The sequence below is a fragment of the Lissotriton vulgaris genome, chromosome 6, assembly GCF_964263255.1.
Source record: "Lissotriton vulgaris chromosome 6, aLisVul1.2, whole genome shotgun sequence".
In the NCBI taxonomy this organism is placed as follows: Eukaryota; Metazoa; Chordata; class Amphibia; order Caudata; family Salamandridae; genus Lissotriton; species Lissotriton vulgaris.
In genome coordinates, this window is record NC_141694.1 from 930,750,789 (window position 1) to 930,770,373 (window position 19,585).

At 44.1% G+C, this 19,585-nt stretch overlaps 2 protein-coding genes across 2 annotated transcripts in view; one reads left to right on the forward strand and one right to left on the reverse strand.

Moving 5' to 3' along the window:
* Positions 1 to 19,585, forward strand: part of DZANK1 (double zinc ribbon and ankyrin repeat domains 1) — a 1,079,146-nt gene that overhangs the window by 644,873 nt on the left and 414,688 nt on the right. The gene's annotated exons all lie outside the window — the stretch shown is intronic.
* Positions 1 to 19,585, reverse strand: part of LOC147708221 (uncharacterized) — a 44,836-nt gene that overhangs the window by 2,878 nt on the left and 22,373 nt on the right. Inside the window, exon 2 of the mRNA XM_086925105.1 lies at positions 3,823 to 5,607. Coding sequence (XP_086781231.1) covers positions 3,823 to 5,607 — 1,785 coding nt within the window. The remainder of the gene's footprint in view (positions 1 to 3,822; positions 5,608 to 19,585) is intronic.

The following is a 19,585-nucleotide window of genomic DNA, read 5'->3' on the forward strand; positions in this document are numbered from 1 at the left end:
TGGGACTAAGACGCTGTCTCGCCCATGCTCCCCTCTGTGTCGCGCGGCCAGCGGCACAGTGCCCACACCGCCAGCGCTCGTTCCACACCGCGCACGTTAACACTTACATACCAAGGAAACTCATGAGACATATTTGTGGGAAACCGTGGTGCAGGTTTATTTCGTACAACAAGTAGCTGATAAGGTGGGTCATCTTACAGGCGATCCAATGCGGCAGCCCCTCGCTGACCCGCATGCCTAAGGAGCCATCTTGCACGGCGAGTCGATGCTCTGACGGTGCAGCAAATTATCACTTTATTTCGTTCTACTCCCGCCCCCCCTGTCAGGGCGGAGCGATGAGGCACACCCCCGGTCGGTTCAGGCCCCCCGACCGCCCGAAGGACTAACGGGGCGCCGACGCTGTTTCCTGGAACCCCCTCAGCTCCAGGTTCTTGGCTCAGGCACCCTTACTGTGCCAGGCAGAGGTATTTAGACTGTATCCTTCTGCCGCAGAGGTACCCCTACTGTCCATCTGCTTCCAGATCGCCCTGTGACTCCGCCACAGCTCTGGAGGAGGCCCCCGTCGATGACAGAGCCCCCCACCCACCTAGCTACTTCACTTCGCTGTTTCGAACTACTTGTACATCCGGGAGGGATATGTTCACCCCCAGTCCAGACAAGTGTACCCAACCTAAGAGCATTCTTACAAGGAAACAATTTTATAGCCCGCAGGTGGTGTGGCACGTGTAATTAGGGCGCCATCAGGGAAGCATCTCTTAAGTCCCTGTGGAACATTTGCCACGGTATTTCGCCTCCAATTGTACTTTGTTTCTCTTGTGACTTGCCCCTTGTCACTCTTCCCTTCTGAATCCACTGTTAGCTACCTCATGTATTTGTTTACCTAGTGGCGTTACATATCCCCGCACATCACATTCAGGATCTATTACAGAGGCACCCTTCACCTTGAACCCACCATTGCCACTGTAACCCTTTAATTTAAACCCATTATTCAGATGCTTAAGCCCGATAGTGACCATTGCATTTTGGGTGATTGATTTAGTCTCTCCTCCTTTACTAAGCCCTTAGGTGCACCTCTATCACGGACCCTTCACCACACCACTATGGAGATTTCTTAGAACGGTTCTTAGGACACGCCCTTGGGTACATAAGCCGCACCTCTGATGGGGATTGCTTAGATACGGTCTTAGGCCACGCCCTTAGTTACAAAAGCCACACCTCTTACAGAGATTCCTTGGCGGTTAGTTGTTTTTGTCCGGACATATTATACGGGGGATCGGCAGGTGACTATTAGCATTATTGTATCTGCTGATAATGGCAAACCAGTGATATTTGTCCAAGCAAAGTGGTGGGCTTGTGAAAGACATGTCCTGTAACGTGCTGGGCCTGCTGTAAAACCCTTGGGAGCGCCCTCCCATTGGCCGTTTAGCGAGATGGGGGGTTGCGCTGCATGCTCCTCTCGCGCGACGTGTGGGACTAAGACGCTGTCTCGCCCATGCTCCCCTCTGTGTCGCGCGGCCAGCGGCATAGTGTTACAGGATGGTCAGGTGCAGTGTATTCATAGTGATGGAGGATGCAGAGTTGCATTTTTGTCGTGGTTGTGGGCATGAAGTGGTTGGAGAAATATTGGTTGGGGCAGGAAATGGTGGTCTTTGTGTTGGTTGAGAGAATGATGAGCGGATGAGGGTTGTCCTCACCATAGGCTACCATAGAAGTCCGATGACTTTGTAATAACATAAGTGTCTGTTTTGTTTGTTCTCTTCATAGTTTTTGATTCTTTCCTTCGGTTTTGTTTATGTTTATAAGGAAATAAGGAACATAAGTATTGGAGTTAGTGTAGGTTTTAAATGTATTGTTGGTCATTAGTATTTCTTCCATCTCTCCTCTCCTGCTAATGTACATCTGCCTTAGGAAGTATCTTAGAGTCTTGATGTGTATAGGGTTCCAGCTGTGTCTGTTGCTGTTGGCAGGCTGAGGTGCATCACCTTAATTCTGTTTAGAACATATTCCTGGTTTTTAGCTGTGAAGTACCCCTACGACAGGAACCCTCTTTTCAAGATTACTTTGGTATTCAGTAGGGGTTGATAATAACCTTATTGTCTCTACTGGCTCCTGCTTATGAGAATACATATTTTTCCTTTCATAACTTCAAAACTACTGAACAGATTTACTCCAATTTCTGCCAAATTTGGCGTAATTCTCTTCAGCGGTTCAGGCTGCTGTCACGTCTAAAATCCTTATGGTGAATTGCATGGAGTAAACTTGTTTTGGGACTCCCCTTTTTTCTCGCCCCCGCTTGATGATCACCCCGAAACTTTGCACGCAGCAGTTGAAGAGAGTTGTGTAGTAATTTTGAAAGGTTTGTTAAGATTCATTAATCGTTGCCAAACAAAAAAACGCTTTGTCTAAGGAAACTAGGTCCTAAGGAAACTAGGTCCTAAGGAAACTAGGTCCTAACTATAACTATTATCTGGCGAATATATATATATATATATATATATTCACAAGTAGTTGTATTGGTATAGTTAGGTCTGCTTTTCTATAGCAAAAGAGTATGTTTTGGTTTGCTAATAACTTTGGCTCCGTTTTACGGATCTTAGTTTAGTTTAGTTTAAAGGGGTTTATAAAGCGCATGGTGACGCCTCCCGGCGTGTCCCCGCGCTGTGGAGAAGAGCAAGCAAGAGTAGAGAGGGGAGTGCCATTATGAGGTAAATAGAAAGGTTTTTAACAACTTTCTAAAAGAGGCCTCTTTAGTCTCAAGCCTAATGTTCGTAGGAAGGAGATTCCAGTGCTTGGCTGCCAGTGTGCGGAAGGACCTGCCTCCCATTCTAGCTTTTTTGGGGCGTGATGTTCTGAGCAGGCCCATTCCTTTAGATCTAAGGGATCTGTTCGGTTCATACAGGGATGCCAAATCCGACATATAAGCCGGCGCTTTTTGGTGGATTATCCTATGGCACCATAGTAGAGCTTTAAAAACAATCCTCTTGCTAATAGGTAGCCAATGGAGGGCTGCCAGAGAGGGGCTCGAAGGGGCTCTGCGAGGCAGCCTTAACACCAGACGTGCTGCAGAATTTTGTAGAACCTGTAGTCTCTTGATGTTTTTGGCAGATGTGCCCAGAAGCAGCACATTCCCGTAATCAATACGGGATGTGATTAGAGCCTGCGTCATGGTGCGTCTAGAGTTCAGAGGCAACAAGTCAAGGGTGCGGTTGAGCGTTTTCATTACTCCAAAACATTTGCCTACTGTTTTCTTGACGTGGCTATCAAAAGATAGCTTGTTGTCTACCCAGACACCTAGATTTTTTGCTTCCCGGTTGGGAGTAGGCAGAGGACCCAGGCAATTGGGCCACCATTCTTTTGCCCATTTTGCCTCATTGCCCCCGATTATAAGAATCTCTGTCTTAGTGCCATTTAGTTTTAGGCAGTGCTCTGTCATCCAAGTGGCCAGCTTACTCATGCAAGCATTGAAGTTGTCTGCTTCCATTGAGGGGGCTTGTGACAGAGATATTAGAAGTTGCGTGTCGTCGGCGTAAGAGACAAACTCTACGCCGAACGATTGTACCACTTCTGCCAAGGGAGCCATGTACAGATTGAACAGGGTGGGACTCAGGGCAGAGCCCTGAGGCACCCCCTGTTCCAGCATCACGCTGTCTGAGAGAAAAGTCCCTCTTTGGACTTGAAAGCTCCTGTTGGTCAGAAAGGCTTTCAGCCATCCCAGTGCCTTATTGGTGACTCCCGCTCTGTTTAGACACTGTAGCAGGATGGAATGCGCTACAGTGTCAAACGCGGCACTGAGGTCCAACATGATGAGAGCCATGGTCTTACCCTCATCCGCTCCTTCCCGTAGGGTTTCAGTAGCCCTCAGGAGAGCTGTCTCTGTGGAAAAATTAGATCTAAACCCCGATTGAGATTTATGAAAAATATTATGGACTTCTAAATGGTCCATGAGTTGGGCATTAGCAATTTTCTCAGCTAGCTTTGCAAGGTAAGGTAACAAAGATATTGGACGTAGATTGTCTAGTATGTCTTGACTTATATTTGGCTTTTTTTTAATCGGTAGTACAACAGCCTGTTTCCATTCCATAGGCAAGCTAGCCGTGGAGAAGGAGACTTGAAGCAGATGTCTAAAGTGAGGTTCTAGTGCAGGAAAAGCTTCAGCTAGAATTTTAGGAGGCGCAGGGTCACGGGGAGATCCTGATTTGATGTTCTTGCACATTTTGGCCAATACTTCAGAGGGAGGAACGTCGAATGAGCCTAGGCACTCAGGAATGCTTACGAGATTGTCATTTTCAACAAATTCGGTTGCCGGCTTTATATTATTGGAAAAACAAGCATAGATGTTAGTAATCTTTCCTGAGAAATATTGGGCAATTTTGTTACAGGTTTCCACAGAATCGTTTTGGGAGGAGGAATTTGCATCCACTATGGAGATTTCTTTATAAATTTGGTAAAGTTCCTTAGAGGAGTTTTCTGCTTCCATAATGCGAGTATGGTAATGAGCTGCCTTAGACAGGCGTATAGTTTTGTTGTATTCTCTTTGCGCTATCTTGTACTGGGCTTTAATTTCTGGGCAGTATTTTTGGCGCCATGCTCTTTCAAGCTTTTTACAAGCTGTCTTCATGGTTTGAAGTTCTTGACTGAACCAGGGAGCAGCTTTTTTTGTTCTCCTGTCTTTGGTCGTGGTGCGAATTGGGGCAGTGATGTCAAGGGCCTTGGTGACAAAATTATGTATATGCTTATTGGCTGTCTCGCAATCCTTCCCTCTAGGAGGTCCTTCATCCTGGACAATTTTAGTAAAAGATTCTATTGAGAAGTTCTTCCATTTTCTGCGTTTATAACGTATGGACTGATGACGATAATGTTCGGTTCTATCTAGTTGAATAGTGATGGGGATGATGTAATGATCCGACCAAGGTATAGGTTGAGGAGCTGAAGTTTGAGCTCCCTGCCAGTTGCCAAAAACAGGGTCTAATAAGTGCCCTAATTGATGTGACGGTTCCTTGTTTTTTAATTCCAGCTGTAGCGAGAGTAGCTCAGCTTGAATATCATTAGCGTCAGTGTCTAAGGGGTCTTCAAAGTGGGCATTAAGATCCCCTAGCACTAATAAACGAGATTTCCTTAGTGCTAGGTGGGTTATGGCTTCCATAAGGGTGGAAGTAAAATCATATAACCTACCAGGTGGTCGATATATCAGGATGCCCGATATAGAGTGATTGGGGCCGGTGTTAATCGTGAAAGAGCCCGCTTCACTATGGTCTACCAAAATGGGAGATATCGTGCATACTAGAGGGACTTTCGTAGCGATGGCGATGCCACCACCTCTACCGTCTTTCCTATCCAATCTGGAGAGGGCGTATCCAGGGGGAAGGGCTTGAATAATATCCGGGTCAGAGTATTCATCCAGCCAAGTTTCCGTCAAGAATAATATGTTATGGTTCTGATCCTCGAGTAAATGGAAGATTTCTATACAATGCTTACGCAAGGATCTGCAATTAAGCAAGGCTGCTTTGATGGTATGACCCGTGTTAGTTGCTGGGACATGGCTGACAGGAGCAAAAGTGCATAAGGTGCATTTATTTAGCGACAGGGCATGCAAAGAATGTTTGCAGCCTGCTAGCGTGTCAGGTTGAAGGGCAAGCAATTCCTGTCTGCCATACCTGATAGTGGTAGTCGTGGGAGAGCCAGGGTTTATGGCCCCGCGCCCCGTCCGGCCGCGGACGGGAGCAGACGGGCTGGACTTTGGCTCGACTTCGGCGCGCTTCCGGCGCGCCCGCTGCACGCGTCCGCTGCGCGGTCGCAGTCCTACACACATTTATAGACGAGGTAGGGGCAACTAGAGCGCTGACCTTTCGTCCTGAGCCCGGAAGTGTTGGGCTCCTCCTCCACCCTCCGCAACAAACGCCCAACAAGGACGCGGCGGACCGGGGTGGGAGTTCTGCAAATACAACCCAATCTGTGAATTACATTATCCTACAAGGTGAGGTAGCCTTTTTAAAAAGTGCACAGTCAATTTTACACCAAAATACACGAGAGATAAAATTAGCGGTCACTAAATTTTTAAAAACGTAATATGCTTAGCACTTGCAGTGCATGTCTAGAGACACACAACGCTAGCAGATAGAGTCCGCCACTGCCACCGGCGAGACTCTTCTCCACTACGCGCGTGTGTCCAAACAGGGTTTATATTACCTCCCTCGTACAGCGCAACTAGAGCGCTGACCTTTCGTCCTGAGCCCGGAAGTGTTGGGCTCCTCTTCACAAAACTTTCCCCAAAAAAGTTCATCCACCTCAGCTCCTTCCTGGAAAGTTTCGGGGTGATCCATCAAGTGGTGGCTGAAAAAAAAGGGGTGTCTCAAAACATAAAATTCTCCATGCTTTTTCCATAGACTTCTTTAGGCACGGCTACAACAAAAACTGAAATCAAACAACAGAAGAGTGACTAAAGCGAAAAAACAAAGGGAGAGGGGTAAAAATATTCAATTACCACCACCTGAAAGTAAATTCAAAAAAAGGAGAAGAGACAGAGAGTGAGTTTAGCAGACATAGTGGAGAAAAAAGAACCCTCAGGCACCAACTAAAAGTTGGTAGCCAATTGTCTTCATTGGGTTCTTGTTGTAAATACGTGAAATAGTACCCAAACTGTACGCATGATTGGGCACTTCTTATTATAAAAACGGCACTTCGCCTTTCGGAGACCCTTCTAGTAGAAATCCAGGCAACAGAAACCCACATAAAACAACAATCACTGGTTTTAAAAAGAAACTTGAAGAGTTCGACAAGGAGCTAAACGAATATAAAGACAATCTTGCTCAGTCCAATGTCCTCAAATTTCAGAAAGATCTAAAAAAAGTGGTCATATGACAAAATTTACCCTTATGCAAGCACTGAATACACGCCACCTGATCGAACGAATTAGAACTCTGATTTATCAGATGATTCTAATTCAAGTGGATCAAGCGCTGGTAGCAGAGGAAATAGACAACGTGGTAGGGGCCGAGGCATAAAACCCCAAAATGTTCCACAGTGGTTCCCCTATCAACAGCAAGGGGGTGGAGGTTTTCATCCTAATCCATACATCCAACCACCCTTTCCAACAAACATGGGTTGGCATCCACACTTTGTACCACCCCCACATTTCCAACAGAATATGTACCCCCAGCCGTTTATAGGTTTTGATCGGAGAGGCAGGGGCAAGAGAAGAGGAATGAACCAAGTACATTGGGAAGCAACAGACTCTGTGGTCGACAATACACAGAGCAAGACTCAGGAGCAGAGGGCCGGGCCCAGCAATGTCAAAGCTTGATTACAAATCTGTCCAAGGTGAATCTAAATCCTGATGAGATTACAGTTGTGGAAAAGGGTCTTGGCTTTATACCTATGCCATGCCTTGACCGTTTTAAATTACATTGTGAGCTCAGTGAGTTCTTTAGGAAACTCAGGCTGAAAACCTTTTTTGAGCATCAGAATTCAGCCGACTGTGACTTCTTCTTTAAACCACTGATTCAATCTACCAATACCTATATCAAGGACACTAAAAGTCTGTTAGCCATGCTTTTAACAGTCAAGATGCTGAGGATCCGTGCTTTCTAGTCTCATTGGACATAGAAAGCTTGTATACCTGCATCCCGCAGGATCCAACATTAAAAGTTTTGGCTGATGTTCTAGATCAAACAACTTGGGAGTATACTACCTCCCGCACTTTCATTATTGAGTGTGCTTCATTAGCTCTTAAACGCAACTTTTTCCAATATCAGGACAAAATCTATTTGCAGAAAACAGGGACTTCGATGGGCAGTACATTTTGCCCCTAGCATCGCGGGATTGTACGTCCATAACTTCAAAAAAACCCACATCCAGGCGGCCACAAATCCCTACACTCTCAATGTAATCCTGTGGCAGAGGTACATTGATGATGTGCTTTTAATCTGGCAGGGCTCAGAAGAAAGCCTCTTGGCGTTCTTTGATTGGGTGAATACATGTGATCCCCACCTAAAATTCACACATCAGTACCACCCAGACTGCATTGTGTTCTTGGATGTTATTATAAATAGAGTTGGCGATCATTTAACCACCAAAACCTATTATAAACCCACCAGCAAAAACAACTTGCTCCATTTCTCGAGCTTTCACCCGCGCCCCTTACGGGAGAATTTACCTTTTGGCCAATATCTACGTATCCGTAGAAATTGTACCAATCTGACTGATTTTAAAAAACAAGCGGATGATCTCACAAGTAAGCTACTTACACGAGGGTATCCCGTGAAAATTCTGAAAAAAAGCCGCAAGAGGGCAAGAAATCAAAACAGGCAAGCACTGTTAGAAGACTACAATAAGGATAGAGAAGCTGAGACAACATTGACCTGTGTAACGACTTACAGTAATATCTCTAATGCTGTAAGTCGCTGCATCTGGAAAAATTGGAAAATTCTGACAAGAAATGGGCGAGATTGGCAAAAACCACTCTTCTCTTACAAACGCGAAAGGAGTTTGCCAGATGCTCTGGTTCATACTCGTCCTCAAATCAATAACATAACACAGGACACTAGTGTACTTGCCACGTGGGGTTTGCCCCCAGTTAGTGGCCACTTTCCGTGTGGAGGTTGCAGTGTTTGCCACTTAACAACAGCAACGAAAACATTGAATCTAGAAGCAGGCAAAATTTGGCACCTTAAAGGCCACACAAATTGCAACTCCAGCAATGTCATTTATTCAGTCACCTGCCCCTGCCACCTTAAATACGTGGGTATGACCACAAGAAAAATAAAACAGCGCATCTGTGAACATCGAAGCAACGTGAGAAGCCACAAAAGCACTACAAAATTAACTGCCCACTTCTTGGAACATGGCCACTGCCCTAACGACATTAGATGGACGGTAATTGAGCAATTGAAACAAAGCAGCGAGAGTAGCATCTTTGAAAAGGAACAAAGATGGATTTAACGTCTCTCTATGCATATACATGGATTGAATGATGCCATACCTTGGGGTTCTGTAATGCGACGATAAGCGCTTAAATTTGTATGATATGACATCTAAATTATCTGGAGGCTTGTCGCATGAATATGCCCCCCGCTCTTCTTTCTCCATTTGATGTGGGTTACTCTCAGCCATTAGGTTTCACCTTTAATCAGCGGCTGCTGATTGCATAAATCATGAGAACTAATCCCGCAATAGTGAGCGCTGACTTACACAACATATGGGATACTCCTTGACCTTTGGGAAGTTCTACTGTCCCTTAATCTTTGTGTGTACCAATAAAGTTTTTTGCCCAACAACGTGCAAAAAATAATGTCAATACACGTCTTGATACTTTTACAACACCTGTCTCTTTAAGACAGAACCGCGGTGACGTAACTGACGCTGATTACGCTTTTACAAAAACAACCGACACCGCGGTTTCCGCGTATTCGGACCGTGGATGTGCAGTGAATAGGTTGAGCAGAGGGTAGTCGCCCGGACGGAAGTAAGTTTGGTGGAAGCGCCTTTCTGTGCTTATTCCTGTTATCGTTTGTGGCATTTGTTTCACGTATGCTCTTTTAATCGGAAGCATGCGCTTTAAGGCAACAAGATATTCCAACCCTGTCCTTTGACCTTCTAGCTTTTCCGGGCGTGAAGGTTCTCCCCTGCCACGCGTCCATGGGGACTGTTTCCCGATATTGACAAGTAAGATAATGGCCTCTGGCCTTTTCTTCTGCGACTGAGGGCGTAGTTTAAGTTTTCTAGCTTTTAACGGGCACTTTTTACAAACGATAATACTTCGGGGCTCATATATCAGAAGGGGTTATGTTTGCCTAACGAAGATGTTTATTTGCAGGCTAATATGCCTTGCGTTACTTTAAAAAAAAAATAATAATAATTTTTTTGCGCATTGTTGACAAATTCAAAGTTACAATTGCTATGACATGCCTTCGAGCTAGCGGGTCTGTTTTCTCACTTGGCATTACTCGGTGAGTTGAATTGATTAATACTAATCACATACATTGACTACTGGGTGAGTTTAGCGTTTTTCACATTGTTACTAAACCATTCATTTACAATGATGATATGAGTGGGAATTGTTTTATCTGTTCAAATTTTTCCCTATGTTTATGGTTGTATTTCAGATTCAACAGCCCTCATCTGTTGTAGGGGTTGCACGTAGGAAGTTCCTGTGCACCGGTTACATTCAAGTTTGTAATCTTTTCTTTATTTCCCCGCCCCTTTGTGCTGGTGCCTTAGCGAGCGCTGCCTAAAGGCGAGGATTTGTGTGGTCCTGATGAATGCTGAGTTGATTATTGGCTCACTTAAAGCAGAAACATGTCGACCTTTGTACTTTTATGTTTAGGACTCTTTGGTTCAAACTAACCCAACCATCTGTATGTCCGATTTTCACTTTTTTAACGGAGTTAGAACTTTCCCTTCATTAAATAAATATTTTTTTGGCTTGGGGAATAGTCCATACTCCTTTTAATTCACATCACCCTGTTGGGTACTATTTCACGTATTTACAACAAGAACCCAATGAAGACAATTGGCTACCAACTTTTAGTTGGTGCCTGAGGGTTCTTTTTTCTCCACTATGTCTGCTAAACTCACTCTCTGTCTCTTCTCCTTTTTTTGAATTTACTTTCAGGTGGTGGTAATTGAATATTTTTACCCCTCTCCCTTTTGTTTTTTCGCTTTAGTCACTCTTCTGTTGTTTGATTGTAGTATTTCTAAGGGGTCTGAGAGTGGCTCATCTACCCTTTCTCTCTCGTTGATTACATATACAACAAAAACTGCTCAATGGAATTGCACCAGCTTTGGCAGGAAGCTAGATCTTGGTCCACAGACAGTGCTTTCTGTGATTTGGTGCAAATCTGTTCAGTAGTTTTTGAGATAGTAAGGGTAAAAAATAATTGTACATTTTGGTAGCTGGGCTCGCAAGAGTCTTGAGAAATCAAAAATGGATGCCTGTGATTGGTTGAGAGTCCCATTTTCCGTGTTAGCCTTCACGCTCTCACAGAAGTGAGAGTCCCCTGCGAGAGTGAGCACTCTGATTGGCTAGCTGTTAGAATACTATAAAGAAATGAACTGTATTACTGGTTACTGTGAAAAATTGGAGGTGTGGAAATGAAGTAAAAAAGCTAAATAAGCGGGACTCTATCTGGATCGTGAACACTGAAAAGGAGTAGATGGGTTCTCAATACACTCCATTAGTAGGAATGCATATTGTGGTCCTTATATTTTAGAGGCAGTGTGTAAAAAATAAGCACTGTGATGATCAGAAGGTTCATTCTTTTTTTTCAAAAACAATTTACGGTCTCTGAAGAATCTTGCAGGAATCTCGCCTGGCCTTAACATCAAGGGAAAATGTTAGGGTTTCCATTACACCATGTAGGAACTTTGAGGCAGGGTGAACAACTCTGACACCCAAGCCTATGTTAGGGGCCTGTTGTTAAATGCTTAAAAATGCTAACTGATTTGTGGCTCTCAGTTATTCCCTGTTGCTGCAAGCTTCACAGTCCTGGGTCTATGAAACCGTTGCAAGCTTCATGGACATATGGCCTTTTGGTCTCTTGTTGGACCATGGCAGATACTGTATAGGTTCTTGGAGCTAGCCAGAGACTGGACGGTACAGCACCAGCGATGCCCTGTTCAAGCTCAGTATGAGTCGTACGCCTGCAAGGGGTGCTTGTCCATACTCTGTGTTCCATCCCTGCTCTACATGGCCTTTGGACGTGCTCAGCTGGAATAATACACCCACAGAATCTTTGTGGCCCACCCACATTGTGCACAACGGAAGGTTGTTTGCAGTGGCATTTGTGCACCTGTGGAGGGTAGGCCGCAGGCCTGGCCTAGAGCTAGACCCTGCCACCCACCTCTGTTGCATACAGCAGAAGGCAGTTTGCAGCTGAGGTATGATGCCCACTCTGAGTGGAGTGCATGGCAAGTTCAAAGGCCAGGCCTTGCAGCCCACCTATGTTGCTCACCACACTTAGTTGCAGAAGCCCACCCATATTTCTCACAACACTTAGGTGTAGATCTATACATGGAAACACTGATTAGAACAAACATTTTGCTGTATGGCGAGGTGCAAGAGTAGGTTAACTCATGAGTAAATTTACATGTATTAATGTACCTTTGGACTTGCTGTAGACAGTTTGACACATGTGTGTACTCTTCCCAGATTGTGCAAGCCACATTCTCTGTCCTCTATTGTCAGCTGGAAGCAGAATTGGAGTCAGAAGCTCCCTGCCAGAGGACCTGAAAGAAAGCACAGAAAACAGAAAAAAAGTTTCTTCAGTCCGCAAACCCTCCACATGTGCCTTATACCTGTGGAATGTGACAAGGGCTGTCCCTATATTTCAAAGTGGTCCCCTGCCTCCTATCCTCCAAAGTCAAGTGTATGACCAAGTTGGAAGACCTTCAGGATTGCTTTTTAGGGGTTCTGCAACACAGATTGATGTCTTGCAAGTTCCCGCTAACCTCCACCCTAGGTATCCCTTAAATATTGAAGATCAAAAATAAAAGTCTGTGCTGCAACCGCCAAGCATAGCACATAATCTCTCCCTCCTTATTCCTCTACATATATAGGTAACACACATGTGACGTCCGTGTTCCGCATGGATGGAGTAAACAAGCCGGTGTTGGGGCTGCCCAAAAAAAATTAAACAGGACAGGCCACTAGTTAACTCTCCCTATCAAGGCAAAACGTACAAAATTGTGCCCTGCTAGTAGAATGAGTTGCTGCCACCACTGGGGATCCACCATGGCTTGGTGAGCCAGTGGTAGTAGTGCTCAGTGACTGGGTGTGCACATAGTTTACAAGACCACAGAGCCCTGATTTGGTTCCCATTCCATGTCACGGGGGACCCTGCGTTTTCACCCCTGAATGTTGTGTGCGCTGAGGTCAAAAATTCAAAATGAACAGAAGCACGTATGAAGGAGAAATTTAGTGTTGCAACAGGTACATAATTAGCAGTTTGGCCAGTTAGACAGATTTACTGATATTTTTCTAGAGTAGTGCTGTCTTCATTTGCTTTGTAGAGCCTCCAGCAAGAGTTTGAGCCACAGAGAGCTCGAAAAATAGCAACTTGATACATGTCCAGCAGTTCACCTTGCTGCACGGATCAGCAACAACCAACCCTTCCTTGACATATTCACTTATGTTTTCCTAACATTAGAAAAACACAATATTCCTACATGTTTTTTGGTTTGCATTCTAATATCCACAGAATGGGGAGTTGTAGTCTGCCACAAAGCGTTTACTAATTCCCTAATTTTGGAGTAGTAGTACGTCTCACACCACACGTAGTACACAATCGGATATCAAAAATGATTTTCTTAAGCAGTGTAAAACAGAGGCGTAGCTAGAGCTTGTGGCGCCCGGCGCTATCCCTCAGATTGCCGCCCCTGGGATGGGGGTGCTTGGGGAAAAGGACGGCGAGCACTTGAAAGAGTCCAAGAGACACTGTAAAAACAATTTCAAGAGGCATGAGCTAGGGGCTGCTTAGAGCAGCAAGCACAGTTGCTGGTCTGCGAATGGTTCCAGGAAATTTAAGTAGTGAAATGAAAACAGAGAACTGAGCAACAAAATATAAGCAAGTGTTGTAGTTTTTGTTAAGAATCTGTGTTTCAAACGCACCTCTCTAGCTGGACGTCCTGAGGGGGCGATGGGAGGAGTGGGTGGGGCCACTGGATGAAGCTGACTAGCCTGCATGTCAATTTCGGTAGACTCTGCCTTGTCCCATTTAAGTACATACACCAGACATATCTCACACCTTATCGCCTCTGGAGGGCAGGGTGTGCCCATCACTTGCATGCTTATGCTGCTTGGAGCTCAGGGGGGACTTCTAGTGTGTTGCTTGGGCCTGCCCAGTTATTCAGCAATACTGGTCACATGTCCTCGCCACACTTTCTAGCATGGTGAGAGAGCAAATTGAGACAAACCCTTGTCTTGCGTTACTGGGTATCCTTGAGAACATGGTTGGACCCTGGGGGGACATGATACAGGTGGGGATGGGGACGCTGTTGGCCAAAAGAGACATAATCAAACACTGTAGGTCCTCTATCGCATCCCCTAGTGGTGTGAGGAAGGGTATGGACTGGTGCGTAGAGCTGGAGGAGACAATTTATACTGTACGTGACTGCCCCCCCAAGTATGACAGAGTTTGGGGCAAATGGTGGGCATACTACGGTCTGGAAAGGCATGGCGGATTGGAGCCAGAGTAATCACACCAGGTGTGGCAAATAGGGGTCTCTTTGGGATGGTGGGCCTATTAGGAAAGTTTTGTAACCAAGGCGTTGGTTTGGCAAGAGCAATGTTAATTGAGTTGAAAATCAATAAAATTGTTCTTATAAGAAAAAAAAAAAGAATCTGCATTAATAAAAGTGATGCATTGTTAATGTGAGGTTTAATCAGTTGTCCCATAGATTCTGCTCATTCCAATTCTTTAAATATTGAACATACATTAATAATGCTTTACCTTTTTTTAACCACCTTTAAATGATTGCCAAACCTCATCCAGTGTTATGAGCTAGGTCGTTTATGACTTTTATAAAAATTACACCTGTAGCGCGAGGATGGACGATTATTTTAATTACCCAAAATATATGGCAATGACCTTGTTTCTAGTAAGGATGGAATTTCGTGCTTGTGACAGAGATATGTAGATGATTCGATTGAATCTGATTTTTGAATTGTTTCACGGATTCGCTAGTTCACACAGGTGTAATCATCAATGTAAGGGGTTCTTGTAAGGCTTAGCCTGTCTATTGGAATTCTGTAGCACAACTGTTCATGGTGCATGGTTTGCAGGCTGCTATCAGGTTGCAGACTCCGCACCTGTTATTACTGACACCATGCTTTAACACCCTGCTTGCTCTTTGCAATTACCAGTTACACCCAATGGAATGGGAAATAACTGTGCAGATTGTGGTAGCATTGTGTAACAATTTTCTCGGTGACAATCTTTTTAAAATGTTCCCAAAGGTCTTGGATCAGATACTGTCCTTATCTGGCTTTTCTTAGTTAGAAGGCAATTATTGACCTGAAATTGATGAAAAAGTGGAGTGCTGTTATTTTGGTTAACCTTCAGACACGAAACTTATGCCATAGAAAACAGAACACTTAAACTCAATCTCCATGAAAAAAAGTGAGTTTAAAATATCTTTTCATGACTACTCCGTATGACTTAACTGCTATGATAAAAGTATCTGTCCTCCTGTATGACACGAAATATCGCAATTACTGGACATGAGCTAACACTTGCCTTTGCTGATTTTAAAGCAGATAAGCTGCACGAAGGTGATTATGCTTCTATAAATTGTCTTTATGCTAACTCGTGCTATAGGGTATATTTCAATGTTTTGAACATTCAAGCAAGATAGAGTGGTGTAACAAAACCCTCGATTTCACTGAAAAAAACGTTATTGAGCATTTAAGATATGAGCCTGACTTGAGCATGCCCCGATTTTATTTCTGGTATCTCTACTATGTGGATTACAATGACCTGTTGTTCCTCACCTGCGTTTAGTATTGGTCTGCTACACAGTCATGCATAAACCACTCTAAAGTCCTAAAATATTTAATTGTCGTGCCATATGATGAAAGCATTGATCACAATATGGTTTAAGTCTCAGAAACAACGTTTCGAAGCAGCGTATAGGCGAATCCGTTGTTTAGCCCCACAAGTTGTTCTTTTTAGCTTTCTAAAGATCGTTCATAAATAGGGTGTCTAGGCATTGAGTTTTAAGGCATGCCTAACGTGTGCTAACGAGGCTATGTTAAAATAATCCCTTTGATTCTAGCTTCACATATGTTGACCATCATTATACCCTGCTTGATCCGTACTCCTTTGTGGTGTTCGCTGTCCAGCAATTGGGTTGCAGAAGAAGTTGAAACGTCACTTATAAGTAGGTTTATCTGCTTTGTCAGTTGTGACCTCAACACATTTCCAAACTGTTATGGGTGCAAGAGGGCTGCAGTATGTCTCTCACCATCGGTGCTTAATTTGCCACGGCCCTCATCAGGAGGCCACTGCAGCCTTCACCATCTATTGCCTCTGCTAGCGCTACTAATTACAGCGCCAACCCAGCTGCTAACCATCACACTCCTACAGGTGTGACAACAGGGCCCCAAAGCTATAAGATTTGCAAGGGTGGCAGGTGTTAGTCATTTTTAACGTACATTGAATTAGTAAACAACTGTTGTTTTGCTCACTCTAAATCAGCAGACTGTCATAAGTTCTAATGCTGCCAATTAAATGGCAGTGCCCAGCACCGGAAACCACCGGCTCAAATTAAGCTCTGCTCACCATTTGTCTCTTTGGCCGTGATACTTCGGCCCCTCTAATTGAGCCTTCTCATTCTCCTCATGAGAGAACTAATAGTAAAAAGATCATTTTTTAAACACAAAAACGCCTGAAATTCGACAGTTATAGTTAACTGAGCTAACTATAACTTTGCACCCCCAACATGCACTGCTTATGGCCTCACATATTACATCACGGATGGCATGTTCAATGACCTCATGGATGCCATCACAAATGACACAATTGATGATATCACTGATGACATCATCCAACACACTGACAGTTTCTAGTTTCTTTCTGACACTGAAAGGTATTTAATTACCTAAATCTACAGGAAATTTTCTGTATGTTTTCTTCTGCTAATAAGTATAGGCTTTTGCAACATTCTTGGACTCCAGAAGAAAATTGGATATCTGGCGGGAGTGCATTCTTTGTCACCTCATGTACACAAGGGAGCGGCTCTCTATAATAGAGGTATCGCTACATAACTTCGATTGAGGTTGTGAAGAGTTGTCTTTCCATGAAGAGTTGAGGACAGGGGGAAGGCTGTGCGTAGTAGCAGATTGTCTAAATAATGAGGCTCGGGTGTGTTGAGACAGTTGACTGTTTGTAAACAGCTGTGCACAAGGCAAAGGCTTTGAGTAGTGGTGGTTTGCACACCTCATGGCCCTTGGCTGTCTGGACGCAATGGGATGTTGTAAAGAGCATTGCCCAGGGTGAAGGCTGTGCGTATTAGGGCGTGGTGTGGAAGTAACCTCTCCACCGTGACACCTTTCCAAGGTGGTGGCTGTGTGTTCTGGAGTATGGTAAGGGACAGCCCTCTTCGCTGAGACCTAGGTGCAGGGCAATACCTGTGTGTATTAGAGTGTTGTTTGGGACTGGTATCTATTTGCTGAGACTTCTGAACAGTATGACAGCTACGTATAGTAGGTTGAGGAGAGAGACTGATCTGTCTGATTAGACCTCTGTGCAGGGCTACGGAGAAGTGTGGCTCAGGGGTTAGAGGCGGCGGAGGAGAAGTGTGGCTCAGGGGTTAGAGGCGGCAGACCCGGAAGCTGAGATCGGCCCTGGACCAGGGTTCAATTCCCCGCCTCGGCGGGTCTTGGGCTAAAAATTCCACGGACTCGATAATTCTCGCTCCGGTGCCTTCTCGACTCACGGGTTCACACTCTGCGACTCTGGGCAATAGCTTGCTTAATCTCCACAACGGCCCCTCGCGGCGGGATGCCTGGCTTTCACCTTGTGGATACCCTGCCGGGGTTATCTCACAGGGGAATACCAGGACGGGTTCCCTAAGCAAGCGCCGTGAAACCGACTGCGGGTAGCTGTGCGCTATATAAGCTCATTTACATTTACATTTACATTTACATGGTCCTGTAAAGTTGGGTCTGGACTCTATACTAGGATCTGTTTCCAGGTTGATGGCTGTGTGTAGTAGGGTGTGATGAGGACCTGATTTCTCTGCTGAAATCTTTTAGCAGAGCAACAGATGTGTGAAGTAGGGTATGGTGAGGGACTGGTCTGTCTGGTCAGACCATAGTGGCAGACGACAAATGTGTGTATAAGGGTCTTGTAAGAGACTTACTTCTCTGCTGAGATATTTGTGTAAGAGTAAAGCTCTGTGTGAGACTGGTCTCTCTGTTGAGATATCTTTTTTTTTTATTATGATGTGGCTCTTTGAAGTTTTACAATTTCAGGAGATGGAATATGATATCATCAGTGATGACATATGCAGCACATGGCGGGGCACAAGTTATAGTTAGCTCACATAACTATAAATGGCAATGTTTTTTTTGTTTAACATTTAAAATGTTATCTTTTAACTGTCAATGTTACCTAGCTATAACAATCCTTTAACTTTTGTTCTTTGAAGTGAATTTCTGAGTTTTTTAAAATGTAAAGTAAAATATTATTATCATACCTAACTATAACATCCCTTTATTTTAGACACTTTAGTCGATCTTTTTCCAATAAAGATGATAAAAGTACATAAAACATGAATACATAAACAGCAACAGTGAACATAGGTTCCCCGTTCCTGTTAGTAAAAGAGTGGCCAGTCAAAGGAATTAAATATTCTGTGCATATACACTTATGGCCATTTAAAATAGAAGTTAAAATATCAGTTATTAAATGTTGGAGTATGTCAAAATAAAAGACATGAATAAAAGTCTAAATCCTAGTTATGGGCCCACTTGTTTCCTTTTTTTATACACGCCCATCAAAAAGAAGCTACTGAAAAGCAGACAAAAGGGTTGGACATGGATTTTAAAAAGTATAATGCAACCCAACATCATTTAAAATAATGGCACTTTAAAATCAGGACGATTATTTTCTTTACTTCCTGCTAGTAAAAACCACAGAAAAATAATAAAGGAAAGCCATTTTGGGGAGATTGCCTAGACGTCTTTCTGCAGGCAGTTGGGTCCTTAAAAAAGTTTTTCAGGCCTATATCGGTCAATTACATTTCAGCATAGTTCAACTATCTGAACCTGGTGTAGTTCTCCTATTGTAAAGTGTCTCCTATAATATTTTGTTTGAGGGGCACCGTGTCCCTGCGCCATATGGAGAGACACAGTAGTAGCGGGGCTAATCTAATGGAATCAGTGATATATGGTAGACCCAATTCTGTATGAAAAACATAATTAGAGTAGGATTGTGGGCGAGAAGTTAATGATTGAAAAAATTTGTTTTCAGTAGTTTGAAGAGAGTCCATAGGTGCCATACCCAATACACCCGCCCCGTAGGTTGCTGTTGAGTTAGTCTTGGCGTGGTAAATCTTTTTAATGGGGACTAATGTTTTTGGAATCAGCCTATTATAGAAGGATTTTATCCCTGTTTGACTCCTCTCCATACCCACGGTCCTTACTTCGACCAGCTGTGACCACATTTGGTTTTTGTCAAATCATACCCCTAGGTAAGGGAAGGACTTGACCACCTTGATTTTCCCTGAGTCCATGTGGAAATACAGTGTTTTGTCTCACTTCCCTGAAACAATTATAAAAGATTTCGATTGGTTCACTTTTAGGCCCAACAAATACATAAAAGCCAAATTGGCTGATATGAGACGATGGAGACCTAACCCCGTTCTTGCCATCAGTACGGCATCATTGGCATAGACCAGAATTGGTAGCTGGTGGGAGCCAGACACAGGAACATCCAGAGTTGCGCCCGCAAGTGCTTTTTCAATGCCGTTCATGTAAATGGAGAAGAGGAACCTTACCCCCTTGAGATCTTAAAAGTACAGGTGCATTCCCTGTTCTTCCCATAACGGATATGTTAAGAATTATTAGAATACAATTGGCGAATGAAGT